Source organism: Protomyctophum parallelum (assembly GCF_964188405.1).
Source record: "Protomyctophum parallelum genome assembly, chromosome: 22".
NCBI classification, from domain to species: Eukaryota; Metazoa; Chordata; class Actinopteri; order Myctophiformes; family Myctophidae; genus Protomyctophum; species Protomyctophum parallelum.
Window position 1 is genome coordinate 31,632,436 of NC_139714.1, and position 22,272 is coordinate 31,654,707.

Here is a 22,272-nt window from a genome sequence, read left to right on the forward strand (position 1 = left end):
ACAGGGTGGTGGTCCTCCACCCAGCCGTCCGTCCGCGGTACCATGGACTGTGACACAGGGTGGTGGTCCTCCACCCAGCCGTCAGCGGTACCATGGACTGTGACACAGGGTGGTGGTCCTCCACCCAGCCGTACGCGGTACCATGGACTGTGACACAGGGTGGTGGTCCTCCACCCAGCCATCAGCGGTACCCATGGACTGTGACACAGGGTGGTGGTCCTCCACCCAGCCGCCCGCGGTACCATGGACTGTGACACAGGGTGGTGGTCCTCCACCCAGCCGTCAGCGGTACCCATGGACTATGACACAGGGTGGTGGTCCTCCACCCAGCCGCCCGCGGTACCATGGACTGTGACACAGGGTGGTGGTCCTCCACCCAGCCGTCAGCGGTACCCATGGACTGTGACACAGGGTGGTGGTCCTCCACCCAGCCGTCAGCGGTACCATGGACTGTGACACAGGGTGGTGGTCCTCCACCCAGCCGTCAGCGGTACCATGGACTGTGACACAGGTTGGTGGTCCTCCACCCAGCCGTCCGCGGTACCCATGGACTGTGACACAGGTTGGTGGTCCTCCACCCAGCCGTCCATGGTACCATGGACTGTGACACAGGTTGGTGGTCCTCCACCCAGCCGTCCATGGTACCATGGACTGTGACACAGGTTGGTGGTCCTCCACCCAGCCGTCCATCCGCGGTACCATGGACTGTGACACAGGGTGGTGGTCCTCCACCCAGCCGTCAGCGGTACCATGGACTGTGACACAGGGTGGTGGTCCTCCACCCAGCCGTCCGTCAGCGGTACCATGGACTGTGACACAGGGTGGTGGTCCTCCACCCAGCCGTCCGTCCGCGGTACCATGGACTGTGACACAGGGTGGTGGTCCTCCACCCAGCCGTCAGCGGTACCATGGACTGTGACACAGGGTGGTGGTCCTCCACCCAGCCGTACGCGGTACCATGGACTGTGACACAGGGTGGTGGTCCTCCACCCAGCCATCAGCGGTACCCATGGACTGTGACACAGGGTGGTGGTCCTCCACCCAGCCGTCCGCGGTACCATGGACTGTGACACAGGGTGGTGGTCCTCCACCCAGCCGTCAGCGGTACCCATGGACTGTGACACAGGGTGGTGGTCCTCCACCCAGCCGTCCGCGGTACCATGGACTGTGACACAGGGTGGTGGTCCTCCACCCAGCCATCAGCGGTACCCATGGACTGTGACACAGGGTGGTGGTCCTCCACCCAGCCGTCCGCGGTACCATGGACTGTGACACAGGGTGGTGGTCCTCCACCCAGCCGTCAGCGGTACCCATGGACTGTGACACAGGGTGGTGGTCCTCCACCCAGCCGTCCGCGGTACCATGGACTGTGACACAGGGTGGTGGTCCTCCACCCAGCCGTCAGCGGTACCCATGGACTGTGACACAGGGTGGTGGTCCTCCACCCAGCCGTCAGCGGTACCATGGACTGTGACACAGGGTGGTGGTCCTCCACCCAGCCGTCAGCGGTACCATGGACTGTGACACAGGGTGGTGGTCCTCCACCCAGCCGTCCGCGGTACCATGGACTGTGACACAGGGTGGTGGTCCTCCACCCAGCCGTCAGCGGTACCATGGACTGTGACACAGGGTGGTGGTCCTCCACCCAGCCGTCAGCGGTACCATGGACTGTGACACAGGGTGGTGGTCCTCCACCCAGCCGTCAGCGGTACCCATGGACTGTGACACAGGGTGGTGGTCCTCCACCCAGCCGTCAGCGGTACCATGGACTGTGACACAGGGTGGTGGTCCTCCACCCAGCCGTCCGCGGTACCATGGACTGTGACACAGGGTGGTGGTCCTCCACCCAGCCGTCCGCGGTACCATGGACTGTGACACAGGGTGGTGGTCCTCCACCCAGCCGTCAGCGGTACCCATGGACTGTGACACAGGGTGGTGGTCCTCCACCCAGCCGTCAGCGGTATACCATGGACTGTGACACAGGGTGGTGGTCCTCCACCCAGCCGTCCGCGGTACCATGGACTGTGACACAGGGTGGTGGTCCTCCACCCAGCCGTCAGCGGTACCATGGACGAGAGGGGGGAAAAAAAGAGAGTGCATTTTCAATTGTAAATATAGCTTATTTATTACGGCTACGTGCAGGACTGTGGGAGGATTGAAATGATATCGTCGTCTACTGGCTTGCGTTATTTGTTTTGTGAAGCACGGGTATGGGGGGGAGGGGAAGGGAGGCGGGGGGGGGGGGGGGGGGTTATTGATCGCAGACGGCGCTCGGGTTTGTATGTGAAGAATGTGGAACGCACTCTGCAGCGGGAGAGTTTGTCACGAAGGCGACGAGAGAAAAAAAACAAGTGTTTTCCTTTCTTTTCTTTTTTTCTTTCTTTCTTTCTTTCTATCTGAGGAAGTTGATTCTAATCTGCACAGGCATGATTATATTATTAATAATAATAATCTAATCTGCACAGGCATGATTATATTATTAATAATAATAATCTAATCTGCACAGGCATGATTATATTATTAATAATAATAATCTAATCTGCACAGGCATGATTATATTATTAATAATAATAATCTAATCTGCACAGGCATGATTATATTATTAATAATAATAATCTAATCTGCACAGGCATGATTATATTATTAATAATAATCTAATCTGCACAGGCATGATTATATTAATAATAATAATAATATAATCTGCACAGGCATGATTATATTATTAATAATAATCTAATCTGCACAGGCATGATTATATTATTAATAATAATCTAATCTGCACAGGCATGATTATATTATTAATAATAATCTAATCTGCACAGGCATGATTATATTAATAATAATAATCTAATCTGCACAGGCATGATTATATTAAGGTGTCAGAACATTTTCTTCTGGTGTCTCATTTATATGCTTCCCCTTTTCCTTTTCTTTTGTATTCCTCACAACAAAAAAGACCTTCATATCGTTGATGTGTGTTGTCGTCATCAGCAGTGGTGGACAAAGTACACATTAAGTACTCAAACCCAGTACATTTTCTTTTTTAATATCGATGTATTGCTTATTGACATTTTTTTAAATTCAAAACAAGCTCAGCTTCTGACGATTTTCGAAAAATAGTGAACCTATAGCCGATCTTCGTGTTCACTGTTACACGCCTGTAACAGTTCATAATTTCAACTATAGTTTTTGCTTTAGTGGTTGATACATTATGTATTATTGTACAGTAAGTGTCTGTCCCAGGTTCCCTTCCTAGAGCAGTCAAAAGTACAATATTTGTCTTTGAAATGTACAGTATAGTCAAGAGAAAGTCATAAGCTTCCAAAAAAGCAACAAAAAACAACAATAACTAAAGTAAAGATACTCAAAAAAGTACAGTATTTAAGTAGATGTATTACTGTCCACCACTGGTGGTCGTCGTCATCGTCATCATCATCATCCTTTTTTTATTCCCCAGAGGCTGGTGAATCTTTCTGTTTGTTTACTGTACCTGCTCTTCTATTTCCTGTGTGTCCTGGTTTCCAACTATTCAGTGGCTTGGTATTGTGTGCTGAAATGAAATAAAAAAAAGCCTTTCCATTAAAATGATTGATTCCTCTCTCACCATGCTTTCTGCACTCCTATGCAAATGAGTGGGTGGAGCTAGAAACAGAATTAAACTGGGGTATAGAGATAGAGGTGTGTGTGTGTGTGTGTGTCAGTGTGTGTGTGTGTGTGTGTGTGTGTGTGTGTGTGGGTGTGTGTGTGTGTGTGTGCGTGTGCGTGTGCGTGTGTGCGTGCGTGTGTGCATGCATGCTCGCTCGCATTATTAATACAGTAATTCCATCACATGCAGCGGATGTCTGAGCCATGTGATGTTTATTTTCTTCCTTTTATCTTGTTTCATCCTCTGCTCTGGCAGAGTCACGGGTGTCATACTGTATATCTGACTGTGGCTCTCGTGTCTGTTTTTGTAATCTCTCACTCGGCATACAGTAAACAGTAACATACTCCATGTTCTCTGTGGGCCTGACACACATTCTGTGTCACATGTCTAATGTGACAAACAACAGAGATAGGGCTGCCTGCTCTCTCGCACGCACGCACGCACACACAGTTTTATTTTTATCGTTTTTGGACCATTTCTAACCCTATATCCTAAAGCCTGATTCATACCGAGTTGAGTACTGTGCACGCGGCGGCGGTGGCTCAGGGGTAGAGTGCCTGGATGGTAACCGTAAGGTTGCCAGTTCGAACCCGGGCTCCCCCAGAGTTACTGTCGAAGTGTCCTTGAGCAAGACACTGAACCCCTAATTGCTCCCGATGTGCTAGTTGGTGCCTTGCATGGTTTCCGCTGCCATCGGTGTATGAATGGGTGAATGTAATGCACAATCTCTGTAAAGAGCCTTGGATAAAGGCGCTATATAAATGCACCATTTACCATTTACCACGGAGAATAGCTGATCTTACAAGGTCATGTGGTGACCTTGTAGATTGGACATTTTAGCTGCAGGCCCAGGGTTAAGCCCCATTTATACTTTTGCTGCATTCACATGGAATCAGGCAAACGGCAAACCCCCACTGGACGGCACGGTCTGGCTTCCGGGCTGCCGTACGCCGTCCTGTTCCATTTACCGTCCACTAACACGACGTCCGGTTTGCCGTCTACAGCTTGCCTGATCCCATGTGAATGCAGCATTTGTCGTACCATGGAGTCACTTACCAAAAATAGCAGACCTACAAGCGTCTTATATACGGCAGAGCAGACTTTACTGCAGAGCTCTTCCCTGCTAGATTTACGTATCCTACCTGGGTCACTGCAGTTTCTTTCCCCATTCTGAATTCCCATAGATGTGTTTAGTAAGCTATCGCTTCATTTAAGCACATTGTTTGCCTGCCAGAAACAGATCAAATATCAAATATGAGCAACTATCGGAAACAATATAGAGCCACCTCCCTGACAACAGTTCTGGGACAATGTGTTTATTTTTGGACCACAATTTTATATGACACAATTCTAAAGCCCAAACTGCACCAATGATTCAACCACGCAATTGCCACGCAATATGCAACATGCAACTCATTGCAACTACTATTCCCCAATGGCAGTTGCAAGGAGTTGCATTGCTGTGGTTGACCTTAAAACTGTCTTGTTGCAAGGTGTAGCCTCGGTACCAGGCTTTCATTTTCGTCTGCGCAAAAAATTGAAAGCCTGGAGGAACGCATTGGCCGCTCTGGTCTAGAAGTGGGAGTCAACCCTTCCGGGTGGGTGTCGCTCCAAATGATGTGACGTAGCGCTGCACTGGGGGGGGGGGGGGGAGAGGAAGGGCCGGGGGTGACTGACAGATCGGTGAGATCAAATCAGGGCGTGCGCAAATCTCTGCCGCGACCCGCCCCTCTAGACCAGAAACCTAACACATTAGCTCAGGCTACAACTGGTGTGATTTTGGGCTAAGATGACCCAGTATTATATTCTCCAGATAAGTGATTATGTGACCCAGGGGATGAGCGAGTGACGTCAGGACTTCATTGGCTGCTTCTCTTCATGGGGGATACGTGGTGGAGAATGGATCTCTCTCTCCTTTGCAGTGAAATCAGAGTCTACCTTCTTTAGAGCTACTCTGGTGTCTGCCAACATGGAGATATGTGGAACTATACTGACTTGCTGAAAAGAACTGGCACCCACAGGCGTGTGTGCGCTACCCAACGAGAATGTTGGGTAGCATCTATCTCGTGTTGTACACACATGTACCACGCACGCGCGCACGCACGCACGCGTGTTCATGACATGAACGGCCCCCGCCGCAGAGGGCCCGGCCGGCCCCACACACACGCACGCACACACACACACACACGTACACATGCAAGTTATACACATCATGCACATGCAAAAGGACAAATATGCTCACATGACATGAACGTGCATATATAAGTAAGCCAGCGACTATAGGTGGTCTGTTACAAATTATTCCAAATAATGTCTCACTCGGTTGGAGAGTTTTTATGAGCACCAGCTGGTTTGCTAACTTCTGAATTACTGTCAGAGAGAGAGAGAGAGAGCTCTCTCCCTAGGGAGAGAAAGAGAGGATGAGATATAGAGAGTGTGAGCTATATAAGTACAGAGAGTGTTACCATTAGCAGATGGACAGACTCTGCAGAACCAGCATGGACTCTCCCAGAGCTGCTTCAGAAAGAACAGAACGAATGTGGCGCTATAATGGAATAAGTCGCCATGTTGGAGTTATTTTTAGTATCTACTGTCATTAGTGGTGTATAGTGCACTGTGCAGTGGTTCTCAACCTGTGGGTCGGGGTGCCCCCGATTATATGAGACACCTGAGGGCGAGAAGCGACCTCGCCCTAAATGCACGCATCCGCCTGGGTGACAGCAGACTGCTGGGTGAGCGCTGGCGCTTTGGCATGGGGGGGTCAGATCAACATATGGAATGAATTCTGTACTGGCCATATATGGAGCGTGTCTTGAGCGTACAGGGTTTGATGATGTCAGATCAACATGGAATGTCAGAACAGGTCATCTCCATATATGGAGATCTGACCCTATACGTTTTGACAGCCTGGCGACAGCCAGACGAATTTTCCGGAAGTGCATTTTATTTGTAAATGGGACCTGGCAACTACTGGCGATAGAGGCGATAGCAGGCGAACAGGCGATGGTCGAAAAGTGGGCGGAGGAACGCCGGACGAAAAGATAAAAATAATTCGACTTTTGGGCGACGTCGCCCGGCGATAGCCAATGAAATTCAAGTGACGCTCGCCGTTGGTCTCTAAGGTCTCCGGCTGTTAAAACGTAGGGTAAGGATGTACAGGGTTTGATGAGGCAGTATCTTAAGTGTACAGGGTTTGATGAGGCAGTATCTTAAGTGTACAGGGTTTGATGAGGCAGTATCTTAAGTGTACAGGGTTTGATGAGGCAGTATCTTAAGTGTACAGGGTTTGATGAGGCAGTATCTTAAGTGTACAGGGTTTGATGAGGCAGTATCTTAAGTGTACAGGGTTTGATGAGGCAGTATCTTAAGTGTACAGGGTTTGATGAGGCAGTATCTTAAGTGTACAGGGTTTGATGAGGCAGTATCTTAAGTGTACAGGGTTTGATGAGGCAGTATCTTAAGTGTACAGGGTTTGATGAGGCAGTATCTTAAGTGTACAGGGTTTGATGAGGCAGTATCTTAAGTGTACAGGGTTTGATGAGGCAGTATCTTAAGTGTACAGGGTTTGATGAGGGCCCAGGACGGTAGGGTACGATTTCATAGTCAATGCGACCTGCAGTCGCAATATCATTTTTTGTAGATATTTTTCATCTGTAGAATTGAGTCGTACAATATGTAGTGCCTCGACTCCTACATTGTCAGGGTGGAGCCCACCCCACTGTCCCCAGTTCAAATATGATTCTTTTGGTGGGTCCGAGGTGGGGAGGAGAGGATATTGTTTACCGTATTCAAACACCCACTTAAACCCAAAAGCGCTATTCTGGAGCCAACATTCGGCCGGCTTGTACATCAGCATATTTTTGTCGAAGATATTTGGTGAAAAAAGGAGGGGGGCGATTATCGACCCCTGGGGGACTCTGGTCAATGAATTATACATCAGGGTGGAAGTGGTTAAATCATCAACTTTGGTATGAACTTAGTTTTCTGACTAATGGCTCTTTGATTTAAATAACTTTAATAATTTGGTAAGCCAAATCACCAACAAATATGTGCAATGGATCCTCCACCACCACCCATTGAATTCCATGATTGTCTTTCTGTTAACCACCTTTTGAATCACATCTTTGCAGCTCCAAAGTGTTTCTTCAGCTCAGTGTGAGGGAATGGAGAGCGGGATTAAAAATCAATAGCTCATTTTGTCCTATTGTGACTGAAAATCAACACTGCAAACGGCATAGTGGAGAGAGGGTGCGTGTGTGCGTGCGTGCGTGCGTACGTGCGTGCGTGCGTGGGTGTGCGCGTGCGTGCGTGCGAGCACATGTGTGGTGTGCCCTGCATGCATTTTCTTGTATTTTGAGGTGGACAAGCAATCCAGCAGGCAGGTATACGCCTGTGTTGTCCTGTTTCTGAAAATGTAATCTCGACGGCAGTAACATTAGCGTTTTCTCGCCATCAGTTGATGTTTCATATCCATCGAGTCATGCTGAGTGCTGCTCATTTGTTTATTTTTGGAACACAGTTCTTATATGATACAATATTAACCCATTCTGACCTGAGATCAGATTCATACAAGGTTTCCACTGGACACACACTGGTCTGATTAAACAAGTCTATGGCCCCTTTTCCACCAAAAGAACTTTGGTTCTAGAAGTGGTTCCGTTCTTTATCTTTCATGGTTTATATCTGGCATCTTCCAACCGGTGACACACACACAGCCACTTTCAGTTTTAGGGCAAGAATAAGTCTTCTTTTGCATGGTTCCAGTTCCAGTTCCGAACCAACTTTTAGGACTCTGAACCAATTCATTTGAATAAATAACGGAACCAATTCAACCCTGGTGTAAAAAGGGGTCTATGACATCAGAATGGGAGGAAAGAACGGGGCCCCGTGGCCTAGCGGTTCAGGCACCTATAGGCTTGTAATCGCCTGGCAGTGTGACACGGGTTCGAGTCCCCGACGGCCTTTGCTGCATGTCTCCCCCCCCCCATCTCTCTCCCCCTTTCCTGTCAACCTACTGTTGTTCCTCCAAGAATCCCTTTTAAATGGGATTGCTCCTACTTGGCCTCACCCCCCGAACCCACCTCACCCCTGCCCACTTTGACAGGCTGGGATGGCTTAGGGTCGACGACAGAGTACAGCATCTTGCAATGGGTCTGGTCCACAAGATTCGATACACCACCAAGATACCCATGTACCTGTCTAAATACTTCCTTAATGTAAACGAAGTCCACACCCACAACACCAGAGGGAGTGCAACAAACCATGTGCAACCCAGATTCGGCACAAACAAGGGACTAAATTATTTTCGCTCCTATGCCACCAAAATGTGGAACGCCCTACCAACAGTCATTAAGACATGTGAATCCCTTGACTCCTTCAAAACCGCTCTCAAAGGGCACCTACGGATGGCTGCAATTCGAAACTGGCCTCTGTAAAATCTGAATCCCCCCCACCCCCCCCCATTTTCCCTCACTGTATATTGTATCTTTTCCCTTTTTTGCTTCCCATATGATGAATTCCTGTTCTGTACTTTAGCTACATAGAAATGTCTATCTGTATGTCTCTAAATGTCTGTATGTCTTTAAATGTTTTGATGAATTGAACAATGTGGACCCTGTTGTAAACAAGTGTAATGCTTATTTGGGTCGTCCACTCACAGTTAACAGTCTTTGTATTGAGTTTGTGCTTGAAATGTACTGTAAATTCTACAAACTGTTAATAAATATTTCAATCAATCAATCAATCAATCCTCCCAACATATCTTAACCCATTCTGACCTGAGATCAGATTCATACGAGGTTTCCGCCGGACACACACTGGTCTGATGAACCCATTCTGACCTGAGATCAGATTCTAAAAATGTCAGTCGTTCTTCGATTTTTCAAAAAATTGCAGACCTACAAGCTCGTATCGCGCCACTCGGTGGCGCGATATGAGCTTGTAGATCTGCTATTTTTCAATAGCTAAAGCATAACATGATCGCGACACCAAAATGGGTGCCCGTTCAGAATGGGTTAAAAAAATTCTAATAAAGAAAAACTAAATCAAGAAAATATTTGTGGAGTTAAGCTTTCAATTAGGAAAAGGTTCAAGGGTAAGATTTAGGATTTTCGCATTTAGAGATTTGTTTAGACCTGCTTTATAGGGTTAATATAGACTTGATTTATACTTTGTGCTGGTGCTTAAAAATACCTTTCATAAAAATCACCACCCTAAAATGCTTTTTTCCTCACAAATATAGTTATACAAACGCGTGCGTCCGTGCGTCCGTGCGTCCGTGCGTGCGTGCGTCCGTGCGTGCGTGCGTCCGTGCGTCCGTACGTGCGTGCGTGTGTGCGTGCGTGCGTGCGTGCGTGTGTGCGTGCGTGCGTGCGTGCGTGCGTGCGTGCGTCCGTGCATGCATGCGTATGTGTGCGTGCGTGCGTCCGTGCGTGCGTGTGTGTGTGTGCGTGCGTCCGTGCGTTTCCCAGAGCCTTCCAGTCAATACATGAAGAGAAAGTGTTCTATTAAAGCCCTCTAATTGACAACTGGTGTCACGGGTTGGAAATTCAAGGACCAATAAAGCGTTTACTCTCCTCCAGAGATCTCATCAGGCCAGCACAATCATTTTGGCTTATAAAGCTCCAGTCAATTGTGCCAAATGTATTTACAAGTTTGTAGATCTGCTATTTTCGCTGGTCCGCTGGTCAATATGTTTTTTATATTAAATTACATAGTTCTCGTTCAAAGATTGGAAACATAATGTAACAAAGCATTTGCCCTTTATGTTTAAAATGTTTTGTTCCCGTTTCCATGCTTTTAAATGGTATGATATGTTTCTTCTGTTTGTATTTTATGCATTTGCTCATTGTAGCACTTTGAGATTCTCAAGGAATGTACTGTAAAGTGCGTTATAAATAAAATAAATACAATTTATTATTCAGGGGTGTGCAAGATTAGCTACGGACTCACACACAAACAGAATCTCTGCTCCCGGCCTTCATGCGACTTGGTTTCCTAGGAGCTTGCTGGGGAAAAAGGAGCGTGAATCATCATGGGTATCAATTCCTGTTAGCAGTCAGATTCAATTAATTTGAGTGATCTGTGTCAGTCAACAATAATGTTTGAAAACAACCTGACATAAATCAGGTCAGGGCCACATACAGTACGTCTCCCTCCACACAGCTGATTCGAATTTATGATGAATGCTTCTACAGTAGAATGTTATATCATGGTAGATTAACGGGTATCCTCCCGTAAAACTGTCTCACTTCCGGCTAGCTGTTTGATTACATGCTAGAGACTTAGTGAAGTAACTTAACACCAATTAATCCCCATGTAGATATTCAAGTGCACTGTAGTGTCACAACAGCAACAGCAACAGCAGCCACTGAGCCAGTAAGAATTAAACACAGGACAGCTAGGAGTTAGGCTACTGCTAGAATAAGGGGCAAGAGTGATCATTAATTTGAATCGGCTGTGTGGAGGGACATGTTTTAGGGTAAGTGGGCAGGCAGACTAATGTGATTTCTGTCAGGTTGATGTTCAACCATAATTTCTTACTGACATGGATCACTCAAATTAATTGAATGCCTGACAACAGGAAGTGATGCCTATAATTCACACCAAGGCCTCACAGGACAGCTGGGCTCACTCTTTCCCAGGTGTTTGGACCAGGTTATTGTTTAGGGCAGGGTTCCCCCATTATATTATATTATTATATTATATTATATTATATAATTTATATCGACCTCGCGCGTGCCGACTCGGCCCCCAGCCTGGTACCGTAGTCAAAATATGGCCCTTGAGGAAAGTTAATTGGGGAACCCTGGTTTAGGGGTTAGGCATAGTTTTTGTGAGGTTAGGGTTAGGTTTAGGCATAGTATTTGTGAGGTTAGGGTTAGGTTTAGGCATAGTATTTGTGAGGTTAGGGTTAGGTTTAGGCATAGTGTTTGTGAGGTTAGGGTTAGGGTTAGGCATAGTGTTTGTGAGGTTAGGGTTAGGTTTAGGCATAGTATTTGTGAGGTTAGGGTTAGGTTTAGGCATAGTGTTTGTGAGGTTAGGGTTAGGTTTAGGCATAGTGTTTGTGAGGTTAGGGTTAGGTTTAGGCATAGTATTTGTTAGGTTAGTGTTAGGTTTAGGCATAGTGTTTGTGAGGTTAGGGTTAGGTTTAGGCATAGTGTTTGTGAGGTTAGGGTTAGGCATAGGCATAGTGTTTGTGAGGTTAGGGTTAGGTTTAGGCATAGGCATAGTATTTGTGAGGTTAGGGTTAGGTTTAGGCATAGGCATAGTGTTTGTGAGGTTAGGGTTAGGCATAGTGTTTGTGAGGTTAGGGTTAGGCATAGTGTTTGTGAGGTTAGGGTTAGGTTTAGTCATAGTATTTGTGAGGTTAGGGTTAGGTTTAGGCATAGTGTTTGTGAGGTTAGGGTTAGGGTTAGGCATAGGCATAGTATTTGTGAGGTTAGGGTTAGGTTTAGGCATAGTGTTTGTGAGGTTAGTGTTAGGTTTAGGCATAGTGTTTGTGAGGTTAGGGTTAGGCATAGTGTTTGTGAGGTTAGGGTTAGGTTTAGTCATAGTATTTGTGAGGTTAGGGTTAGGTTTAGGCATAGTGTTTGTGAGGTTAGGGTTAGGGTTAGGCATAGTGTTTGTGAGGTTAGGGTTAGGTTTAGGCATAGTGTTTGTGAGGTTAGGGTTAGGTTTAGGCATAGTGTTTGTGAGGTTAGGGTTAGGTTTAGGCATAGTGTTTGTGAGGTTAGGGTTAGGTTTAGGCATAGTGTTTGTGAGGTTAGGGTTAGGTTTAGGCATAGTGTTTGTGAGGTTAGGGTTAGGTTTAGGCATAGTGTTTGTGAGGTTAGTGTTAGGTTTAGGCATAGTGTTTGTGAGGTTAGGGTTAGGTTTAGGCATAGTGTTTGTGAGGTTAGGGTTAGGTTTAGGCATAGTGTTTGTGAGGTTAGGGTTAGGTTTAGGCATAGTGTTTGTGAGGTTAGGGTTAGGTTTAGGCATAGTGTTTGTGAGGTTAGGGTTAGGTTTAGGCATAGTGTTTGTGAGGTTAGTGTTAGGTTTAGGCATAGTGTTTGTGAGGTTAGGGTTAGGTTTAGGCATAGTGTTTGTGAGGTTAGGGTTAGGTTTAGGCATAGTGTTTGTGAGGTTAGTGTTAGGTTTAGGCATAGTGTTTGTGAGGTTAGGGTTAGGTTTAGGCATAGTGTTTGTGAGGTTAGGGTTAGGTTTAGGCATAGTGTTTGTGAGGTTAGGGTTAGGTTTAGGCATAGTGTTTGTGAGGTTAGGGTTAGGTTTAGGCATAGTGTTTGTGAGGTTAGGGTTAGGTTTAGGCATAGTGTTTGTGAGGTTAGGGTTAGGTTTAGGCATAGTGTTTGTGAGGTTAGGGTTAGGTTTAGGCATAGTGTTTGTGAGGTTAGGGTTAGGTTTAGGCATAGTGTTTGTGAGGTTAGGGTTAGGTTTAGGCATAGTGTTTGTGAGGTTAGGGTTAGGGTTAGGCATAGTGTTTGTGAGGTTAGGGTTAGGTTTAGGCATAGTGTTTGTGAGGTTAGGGTTAGGTTTAGGCATAGTGTTTGTGAGGTTAGTGTTAGGTTTAGGCATAGTGTTTGTGAGGTTAGGGTTAGGTTTAGGCATAGTATTTGTGAGGTTAGGGTTAGGTTTAGGCATAGTATTTGTGAGGTTAGGGTTAGGTTTAGGCATAGTGTTTGTGAGGTTAGGGTTAGGTTTAGGCATAGTGTTTGTGAGGTTAGGGTTAGGTTTAGGCATAGTGTTTGTGAGGTTAGGGTTAGGTTTAGGCATAGTGTTTGTGAGGTTAGGGTTAGGTTTAGGCATAGTGTTTGTGAGGTTAGGGTTAGGTTTAGGCATAGTGTTTGTGAGGTTAGGGTTAGGTTTAGGCATAGTGTTTGTGAGGTTAGGGTTAGGTTTAGGCATAGTGTTTGTGAGGTTAGGGTTAGGTTTAGGCATAGTTTTCGTGAAGTTAAATGCTAAGGTTTAGATGGAATCAAAACGCAAGAAAAAGCGAGTCCCCTCATGGGGATCTATAGCTATATGCTGCTAATAGGCCAGTGACAATGGCCCTTATTGGCCCCCCACAAGCCCATATCAAACTGGGGGTCCTTGAAATGAAAATGGTTGAAAATCACTACTGTAAAAATCTTCTGTTATGAGGGTCTTTGGCATATATTTTCAAATGGACAGTGGCTGTGGTTTAACCCATTCTGACCGGGCACCCATTTTGGTGTCAGCATCATGTTATGCTTTATAGCTATTTAAAAATAGCAGATCTACAAGCTCATATCGCGCCACCGAGTGGCGCGATACGAGCTTGTAGGTCTGCTATTTTTGAAAAATCGAAGAGCGACTGACATTTTTAGAATCTGATCTCAGGTCAGAATGGGTTCATCAGACCAGTGTGTGTCCGGCGGAAACCTCGTATGAATCTGATCTCAGGTCAGAATGGGTTAAGATGGATATATATATATATATATATATATATATATATATATATAGTACATTCTGACCATATTGTGTTCTCTAACTTCATTTCAAGGTTCAAACTTGCCATAAAGGCAAGTGGGGCTTGACCGAGCAATATACTAGTGCTTGTTTGTTACTACAGGTAATTCTAGAGAACTGAAACCACGGGCAGATAGCATGAGTTGTATGAGCATGCACATGTCCATGTCTTCTTTTTTTTTGGTTCAGGTTTATTTGTCATGTGTATAGAACTATAGATACAGAGTATAAATACAATGAAATGTATTTTGCTCAGAGCACTCTCCGTCTTACATACACAGGACATAAACAAACATCTATAGTGCAAGAAAAGACAAACAAAAAACAGAAGTGACAAAACAGTGCAATACAGTTCAAGGTCAGCTGTTCAGCAGCCTGACTGCCTGGGGGTAGAAACTGTTACTGAGACGGGTGGTGGTACGAGATTTGATGCTCTGGTAGCGTTTTTTGGAAGGGAGTGGTTTGAACAGGGTATTTGCGGGATGGCTGGTGTCTTCCATGATGTTGTGGGCTTTTTTTTCAAGTGGTGTAGATGTTATGGAGACTGGGTAATTCTGTGCGGGTTGCTGATGATTTTAGCTGCTGTTTTAACGGTCCTCTGCAACCTGTTGCAGTCCTGAGTGGTCATGTTACCGTACCACACTGTGATACAGCCAGTTAAGACACTTTCAATTATACAGCGATAAAAGTTCACTAGTCCTTTTGTACTTAAGCCGAATTTTTTAAGGCGCCTCAGAAAGTACAGTCGCTGCTGCGCCTTCTTGAGGATGTACTCTGCGTTGAGTGACCATGTGAATGTGTCTGTGATGTGTATGCCCAGGAATTTAAAGTTATCAACTATGTCGACAGATGACCCTTTGATGGAAATGGGGGTGTGGATACCTTTGGACTTCCTAAAGTCTACAATGATTTCTTTGGTCTTATTGGTGTTAAGTGAGAGGTTGTTGTTATCGCACCATAGAGTTAGATCTTCTATCTCCCTCCTATAGGCCCTCTCATCACCGTCGGTTATTAGTCCGATCACTGTGGTATCATCCGTAAATTGAATTATGCTGTTATTCTCATATCTGGCGACACAATCAAACGTAAACAAACTGTACAACAGAGGACTGAGGCAGCAGCCTTGGGGCGTGCCGGTTCTGGTGATACGTATAGGGGCCTGCCTGTCAGAAAATCAAATTAATGTTAATGTCTTTGTGTGGACGGGGACCGCATGTAATTCAGACAGGGCATTAGTCCGACATGACATGGCCTCTACACCTATATTGTGTGTGTGTGGGGGGGGGGGGGGGGGGGGGGGGGGAGTGTCACACTCGTGTGAAGTGAGGGGTGCTCTTATCATACTTCATTATACATCACATTCCGTGCTCAGCCAATCAAATTATTTCCGTGGTACACACAAAGCTGGGCCTAAGTAAGTCAGAGAGGCTTATTGTCGGTATCAGCCAGGGTGCCGGAGTCTATCCCTGTTTCAATTCACTAGAACTCTTGGGAGATGGATTGCTGAGGTGGAGCGCAGCACCTATCATCAGCTCCCAGTATACTTATCGCACGACATCCAGCCGTGCTACTCATACACGAGATACAGAGAGATACAAGAGTTCTACAGACTGAGCTACACGGACACTAAAACTGGGCTTAGGAGTGCCCCTCAAAAATACAGATTAATGATAGTGCTGTCAAATAATTCTATGAAGCTATATGAAATCCATGAAAAAGCTTAATCTGCAACAAAATGTCATACAACAGGGGTCCCTTCTGCATCTCTATCTCAGCTAAGGGGTCTCAGAGCCCCTGCAGGGTTAAGGCTTGACTGCTCCCTCTTTGGACAGCCTGTCTGCCTGCTCATTCCCTGTGTGCCCAGCGTGCCCTGGGACATGCAGCCAGACCACCTGCAGCTCAGCATTCAGTTTGTCCAGTTGGACAAAATCCTCTTTGTTGACGACCTCTCCTCCTGACCTCAACCTCCATCCGTTGCGCTTCCAGTTCTTCACCCAGCTGGTCACGCCGTTGATGGTGAACATGCTGTCTGTGTAGAGGACCAGCTTCTTCGCGTCCATGTCCTTGGCCTGTTCCAGAGCCCTGCGTGCTGCCTGTAACTCTGCCCTCTGGTTGGTCTGTCTGCCACGGAGCCTCTCTGCGACGTTCAGGGGATGCTGTGGACCCCAGTAGACGCCGATCCCCGCCCGCGCTCCACGCTGTCCGTTGGCAAAGCAGCAGCCGTCCGTGTAAACGACCACGGCGTCACCGATGTAGGTGAACCCATCGGGGCCTGCCGAGGTGGGCACACAGACATCTTTTGTCGTTTTAACTCTCTTGGATGGAAACGCTTCGCTTTGTGAGCGGCTCCTCTTCTTTCCCAGTGGCATGAATTCCAGGGGTCGTTTTATAGGCAGAAGGGTGGCTGCCGGCACGGCTGTCTCGGCCGCCTCAAACCCAGCAGCTTCACCGGTGACGGCTGGACCGTCTGATGCGTTGACTCCTCCTCGGACAAACTCCCAGGCGTCTTTCTCTGAAGCGAACTTTCTGTAGCTGGCACATGGAAACCTGTCCACTTGGCTCTTGCATTCGTCCCATGTGGCGTAGACTCCGGGTTTGACTCCTTTCCTCACAGCGTAGAAAAACCTCCCCATGTCTGCTGGTCTACTAGTGCAGTGCAAATGCTGTAGAACACGGTACGGTAGTTTATGCTTTGACTGTACCCTTGGTCATCAAGAAACATTTATATTTCATATATATATATATATATATTAATGTGTTCAAACTCCACTCTTCTACTGTATAAAGCATAAAGTTCCATGTTGCGTGTCTGTCCGTGATTGGCACACAGTTATGCCCGTATAAGGACTGGACCGCAGTAACCACTGCAAGGACTGTTGTAACCCCTGTCGGCTGAGAGGATTGAAGAAGATTCAACCTCTTCTTGTTTTCAATGTTTCAATGGATAGATAACTCTTTATATTTCTTTGATGGTGTTGTTTAAAACCAATGCTAGGTTCCTGGTTTACCTTTGATCCAACTTTCCTGAGGCACTACGCTGTCTCTCTGCATTCTATGTTATGCTTATTGTACATTGAAAGTCACTCTGGATAAGAGTGTCTGCTAAATGCCTAAATTGTAAATTCTCACTTGCCAAGTAGCTCACCAAGAATTAGACACTGTCAAAGTCAAAGTCATACTATTTGTCACACACGTGACTGTTTTCACACTGCCAGTAATCCATCTGGTTGAAATCTTGCCCAAATTTGGAGTCATAAGTCATACATAATATGTAATAGACAACTGACGTCATCCTGTAGAGTGGAGATGACTGACGTCATGTACCGTAAACGGCAATGACACTTTGGTAGAGGTTTGGGTTGTGTAGACTTGTTACTTTACATCTAGCTCTGGTCCATAGTCTTTCACTTTTAACCCATTCTGACCTGAGATCAGATTCATATGAGGTTTCCGACGGACACACACTGGTCTGATGAACCCATTCTGACCTGAGATCAGATTCTAAAAATGTCAGTCGCTCTTCGATTTTTCAAAAATAGCAGACCTACAAGCTCGTATCGCGCCACTCGGTGGCGCGATATGAGCTTGTAGATCTGCTATTTTTAAATAGCTAATGCATAACATGATGCTGACACCAAAATGGGTGCCCGTTCAGAATGGGTTAAATCTCACATGGAACTCAGACCAGCCTCTCTTTTAGCGTAAATAAAAAGAACGTTTTTGCTACTCACCAAAACAAAGGCGGGTTGTGTCGTTAGAAAGCCTATACTTTCCTTAGAGGACGCACTCTGAGCCCCCCCCACCACACGTATAAACGGTACTTTTTGGCCAAAAAGGGATTTTGTTTCCACCGGGGGAAAAAAATACTTTTAGTTACTCCAATGCGCCCTCTAACGATATTGCCCAGAGAATTGCCTCGTAGAGAATATGTTTCCTCCGGTGAAAACGTTCTTGAGATTTCCACTAAAGAGCCTCACTGCAGGGCAGAATGATAGAAGCAGTAAGGCTATGGATCAGAACTACTTTACATCATGGTACTAAAATGACTCCTCATAGACTTACATTGTAAGGCAAAACGGCTCTTAAAACCCATTAACTCCATAGACACATAGGAAACAGAAAAAGTACTAGAATCACGGCGCACACACACAGCTGCGCTCGGTCCATTCAAATCTAGGCCAGATGACTGAAGTAGGGAAATAGGTCAAAGCCATGGAAAACTAGAGCTAAGTATGTGCAACAAAGTTAAATATATTTAATGTTTATAGCAGCAAAATCCATCTTTTAAGAGGTAAATCTTACTTCTCCAATAGAAAGGTGATGACATTATCTGCCTTCACCCTAGCCTGGTTAATAAACCAGACTAATATCTCACGGACCGTGGGATATTAGTCTGGGGAGGCTCAGCTTGGATTTCATTTCCAGGGGGGCGGGTTGAAACATTTTCTCTTTGACGCAATTGGTCAGAGCTACTGTCAGTCAAAGGTCTCAAGCATTGAAAGTCACTGTACCAAAGCGCGCCCATATTGCATACCGTGTCCCGATTGGCCGCCCCATTTCTCTGGTGTAGGAAATGGGCGTACAATTGAGCCTCTCCAGACCGTAATCCGCCGGCAGGCAAATTTATTTTTGCCAACGGCTGATTCGGTCTGGTTTATTAACCAGGCTACCTTCACCCCCCCTCCCCTTCCCCTTTCTACTCTCTTTCTATAGGCTATGTAGTGCTCAGTGGTGTAATTATAGATTTTATCAGCCATGGGTTCTTAGAATGAAATATCCAAATTACGCCTCTGGCTTTATATATTTGTTGATTATGTATGTTGATTAATTTTTTTTGATGAATAGAATACATAGGACCTCATTTACCTAAAGAGATGAGGAAGTCCATTGAGTCTACTGTACATGAGGAGCATAATAAAGTCAAAGTCAAAGTCGTACTATTTAACCCATTCTGAACGGGAACCCATTTTGGTGTTAGCATCATGTTGTGCTTTAGATATTTAGAAATAGCAGATCTACAGATCGAACAACGACTGACATAGAAACATAGCTTTTTCAGAAAAGTGTCAGGATCTAGAAGACGTTTATAGAATTTGATCTCAGGTCAGAATGGGTTAAATTGTCACACACGTTACCGCAGTGACATTTGTTCTCCGCATTTGACCCATCTCTTGGAGCGGTGAGCCGCAGCCAAGGAGCGGTGAGCTGCAGCCAAGGAGCGGTGAGCCGCAGCCAAGGAGCGGTGAGCCGCAGCCAAGGAGCGGTGAGCTGCAGCCAAGGAGCGGTGAGCTGCAGCCAAGGAGCGGTGAGCCGCAGCCAAGGAGCGGTGAGCTGCAGCCAAGGAGCGGTGAGCTGCAGCCAAGGAGCGGTGAGCCGCAGCCAAGGAGCGGTGAGCCGCAGCCAAGGAGCGGTGAGCCGCAGCCAAGGAGCGGTGAGCCGCAGCCAAGGAGCGGCGAGCTGCAGCCAAGGAGCGGTGAGCCGCAGCCAAGGAGCGGTGAGCCACAGCCAAGGAGCGGTGAGCTGCAGCCAAGGAGCGGTGAGCCGCAGCCAAGGAGCGGTGAGCTGCAGCCAAGGAGCGGTGAGCCGCAGCCAAGGAGCGGTGAGCTGCAGCCAAGGAGCGGTGAGCTGCAGCCAAGGAGCGGTGAGCTGCAGCCAAGGAGCGGTGAGCTGCAGCCAAGGAGCGGTGAGCTGCAGCCAAGGAGCGGTGAGCTGCAGCAGTGCTGCAGCTTCCGAGCAGAGATTCCCGAGCATTTGAGTTGATTTTGACACATGTAATGAATCTCAGTTAGTTTTTTTAAATACCCCATTCCCTTGATCCTGTACTCTAGCAGTCTTCAAGCCACCACCAGAATCCATGCCTCTTCTTCCTATATATCAATCGGTGTCACATTTATAATCAAATTCAGTTATTTTCTATATATGATCTTCTGCAGAATAATCCGATTTTACATTGTGTATCTCAGATCTACAGTAGGCTACATGATACTGACACACGTCTATTTTTGTGGGGTGCTAGCAGCTAGCACCTCCAGGCTTTTGAAGACTGCGTCATATGGCAGCAGAGTCTGTTGGATTTTTTATGTTTTTTAGAGCACTAATTTGCCAGCCAAGTCTATGGACTTTAATGTTTGTTAGTGTTTGGTCGTAAGGACGTATAAGATGTCATGTGGGCGCCCCTCACTTCACACGAGTGTGATAATTATTTTGACCTGTGCTTCTGGTATGACTGGTATTCCTGTGTCACATTCCTCACCACCTAAACCCCAGAAAGCCATATTCCATATGCCAAAAATAGCAGATCTACAAGCTCACAGTGCACTTATTGCGACTGTGAGCTTGTAGATTCTTGAGCGGTGCTAACGGCTCCAACGTGTGGCTTTGTGTGCACGTCTATTCCATTCCCTGTGATTGACATGTGAGTGCATCGTCATTCTGATAAGAGGCACCGCTCACTTCACACAAGTGTGATTTTTGGGTACACAGAGGTGGAAAACACACAGCTCATGTCCAGTTGACTAAGTATAGTCGGTTTTAAGTGTGTATTTATAGCAGCATCTCGAGGGCAGCGTTGACATCCCCTTGTGTCGTGATGAGTGCCTGTAAGTTAGCCTCGCGGTTGGAGAAGCCCATGGCGCCGAGACGCTCGAGCTGCTCCTCGAAGCGTTCTTCGGCGGTCTCCGTCTCTGACGATCCCCGGCCACCCAACACGCGTGTCAGCTGCTGCCTGAAAGAGTCACTCATGGCAGCCACAGCGGGACGGGATCCCGCAGTGGAGGTTCCTGGAGCCACACCGCCCCCTGTGGTGATGTGAGGACGGCTCAATATAGCCAAGAAGACATCCATGAAGTCGGGCGCATGCGTCTGTATGGTCTCCAGGCCGAGCCGGACATGGTGAAAGGCCTGTAATACGACGCGCATGTCACGAGTTGGCATATCGTCAAACAGGGCTTGCAGCTCATCTGGCGTCCGAATATGGCCGGGGCTATTGGTGACACCGCGGGGGTCGGAGATGAAGCCGTCGACCCGACTGGGTCCTGTCCCTGATGCTGTACTGGCAGCGGGGTTGGTAGTGCTGCTGCTGGCATGAGATGTTGCTGAACTGCAGTCACCCAATGTCTCAAATGATGATCTCCCACCCCCCGTGGTGGTGGTGGTGGTGGTGGTTGGTCTTGGTTCAGTCTTGATGACGAGATGAACGCTAGATCCATCTTTGATACCATGCTGGCATAGAGTATCTTTATCTTTCAGGAACTTTCCGGCAAATATTAACACCAGTGTCTGATCCTGTTTGGGCTTGAACCTCTCAGATATCACATCTTTGAACTGAGCGATGGACGCGTCCTCGGGGAGGGCGATCTGCTCTTTGACGTTTGTTGTTTTGACGGTGACCACGATCTGCTTGCTTTGTGTGACTCCTTCAGGATCGTTCTGAACGCATTCACTGGGATCCATGGCAGGCGCTCGCTCACGTGCTGTTCTACGCGACTAACAGAAGAGGGTATACAGTTTGGTCCACGAGCAACGTGCCTTTTTATATTATTACAGTTCTAATGCTGACGCATCATTATTACCAACTTTGATGACGCTGTGCAGCTTAAAATCTCTGTGATTGGCTGTTGATTCAGTTGACTTCAGCCAATGAGCTTTCTATTTCTATATAACATGGTGGCCATTCAGGGGAACTCCTTATTTGGGCAAGACTTACCCCCCCCCCCCCCCCCCCCCCCCCACGATTCAACATTTTGGTTTTAAACCCATTCTGAACGGGCACCCCTTTTGGTGTCAGCATCATGTTATGCTTTAGCTATTTAAAAATAGCAGATCTACAAGCTCATATCGCGCCACCGAGTGGCGCGATACGAGCTTGTAGGTCTGCTATTTTTGAAAAATCGAAGAGCGACTGACATTTCTAGAATCTGATCTCAGGTCAGAATGGGTTCATCAGACCAGTGTGTGTCCAGTGGAAACCTCGTTTAGAATCTGATCTCAGGTCAGAATTGTTAAGATGTTGATATTAATTTTGTATTCATCCGCAAATCACACCGTGGAAAGCATGAGTGTCTATTTCAAACAAAGTGTTTTTTGACTGGGAATTCAGAACTGTATGTTCCTGCAGCACTATATGACTGAATAGT

General features: G+C 46.8%; 1 protein-coding gene across 1 annotated transcript; it reads right to left on the bottom strand.

Moving 5' to 3' along the window:
• Window positions 1-15,939: 15,939 nt before the first annotated feature.
• LOC310853125 (ribonuclease H1-like) lies at window positions 15,940-16,770 on the bottom strand (the record flags this gene model as incomplete). Its single annotated transcript, XM_083757364.1, has 1 exon — window positions 15,940-16,770. The coding sequence occupies one exon, from the start codon at window positions 16,768-16,770 to the stop codon at window positions 15,940-15,942; it is 831 nt and encodes a 276-aa protein (XP_083613490.1).
• Window positions 16,771-22,272: the final 5,502 nt, after the last annotated feature.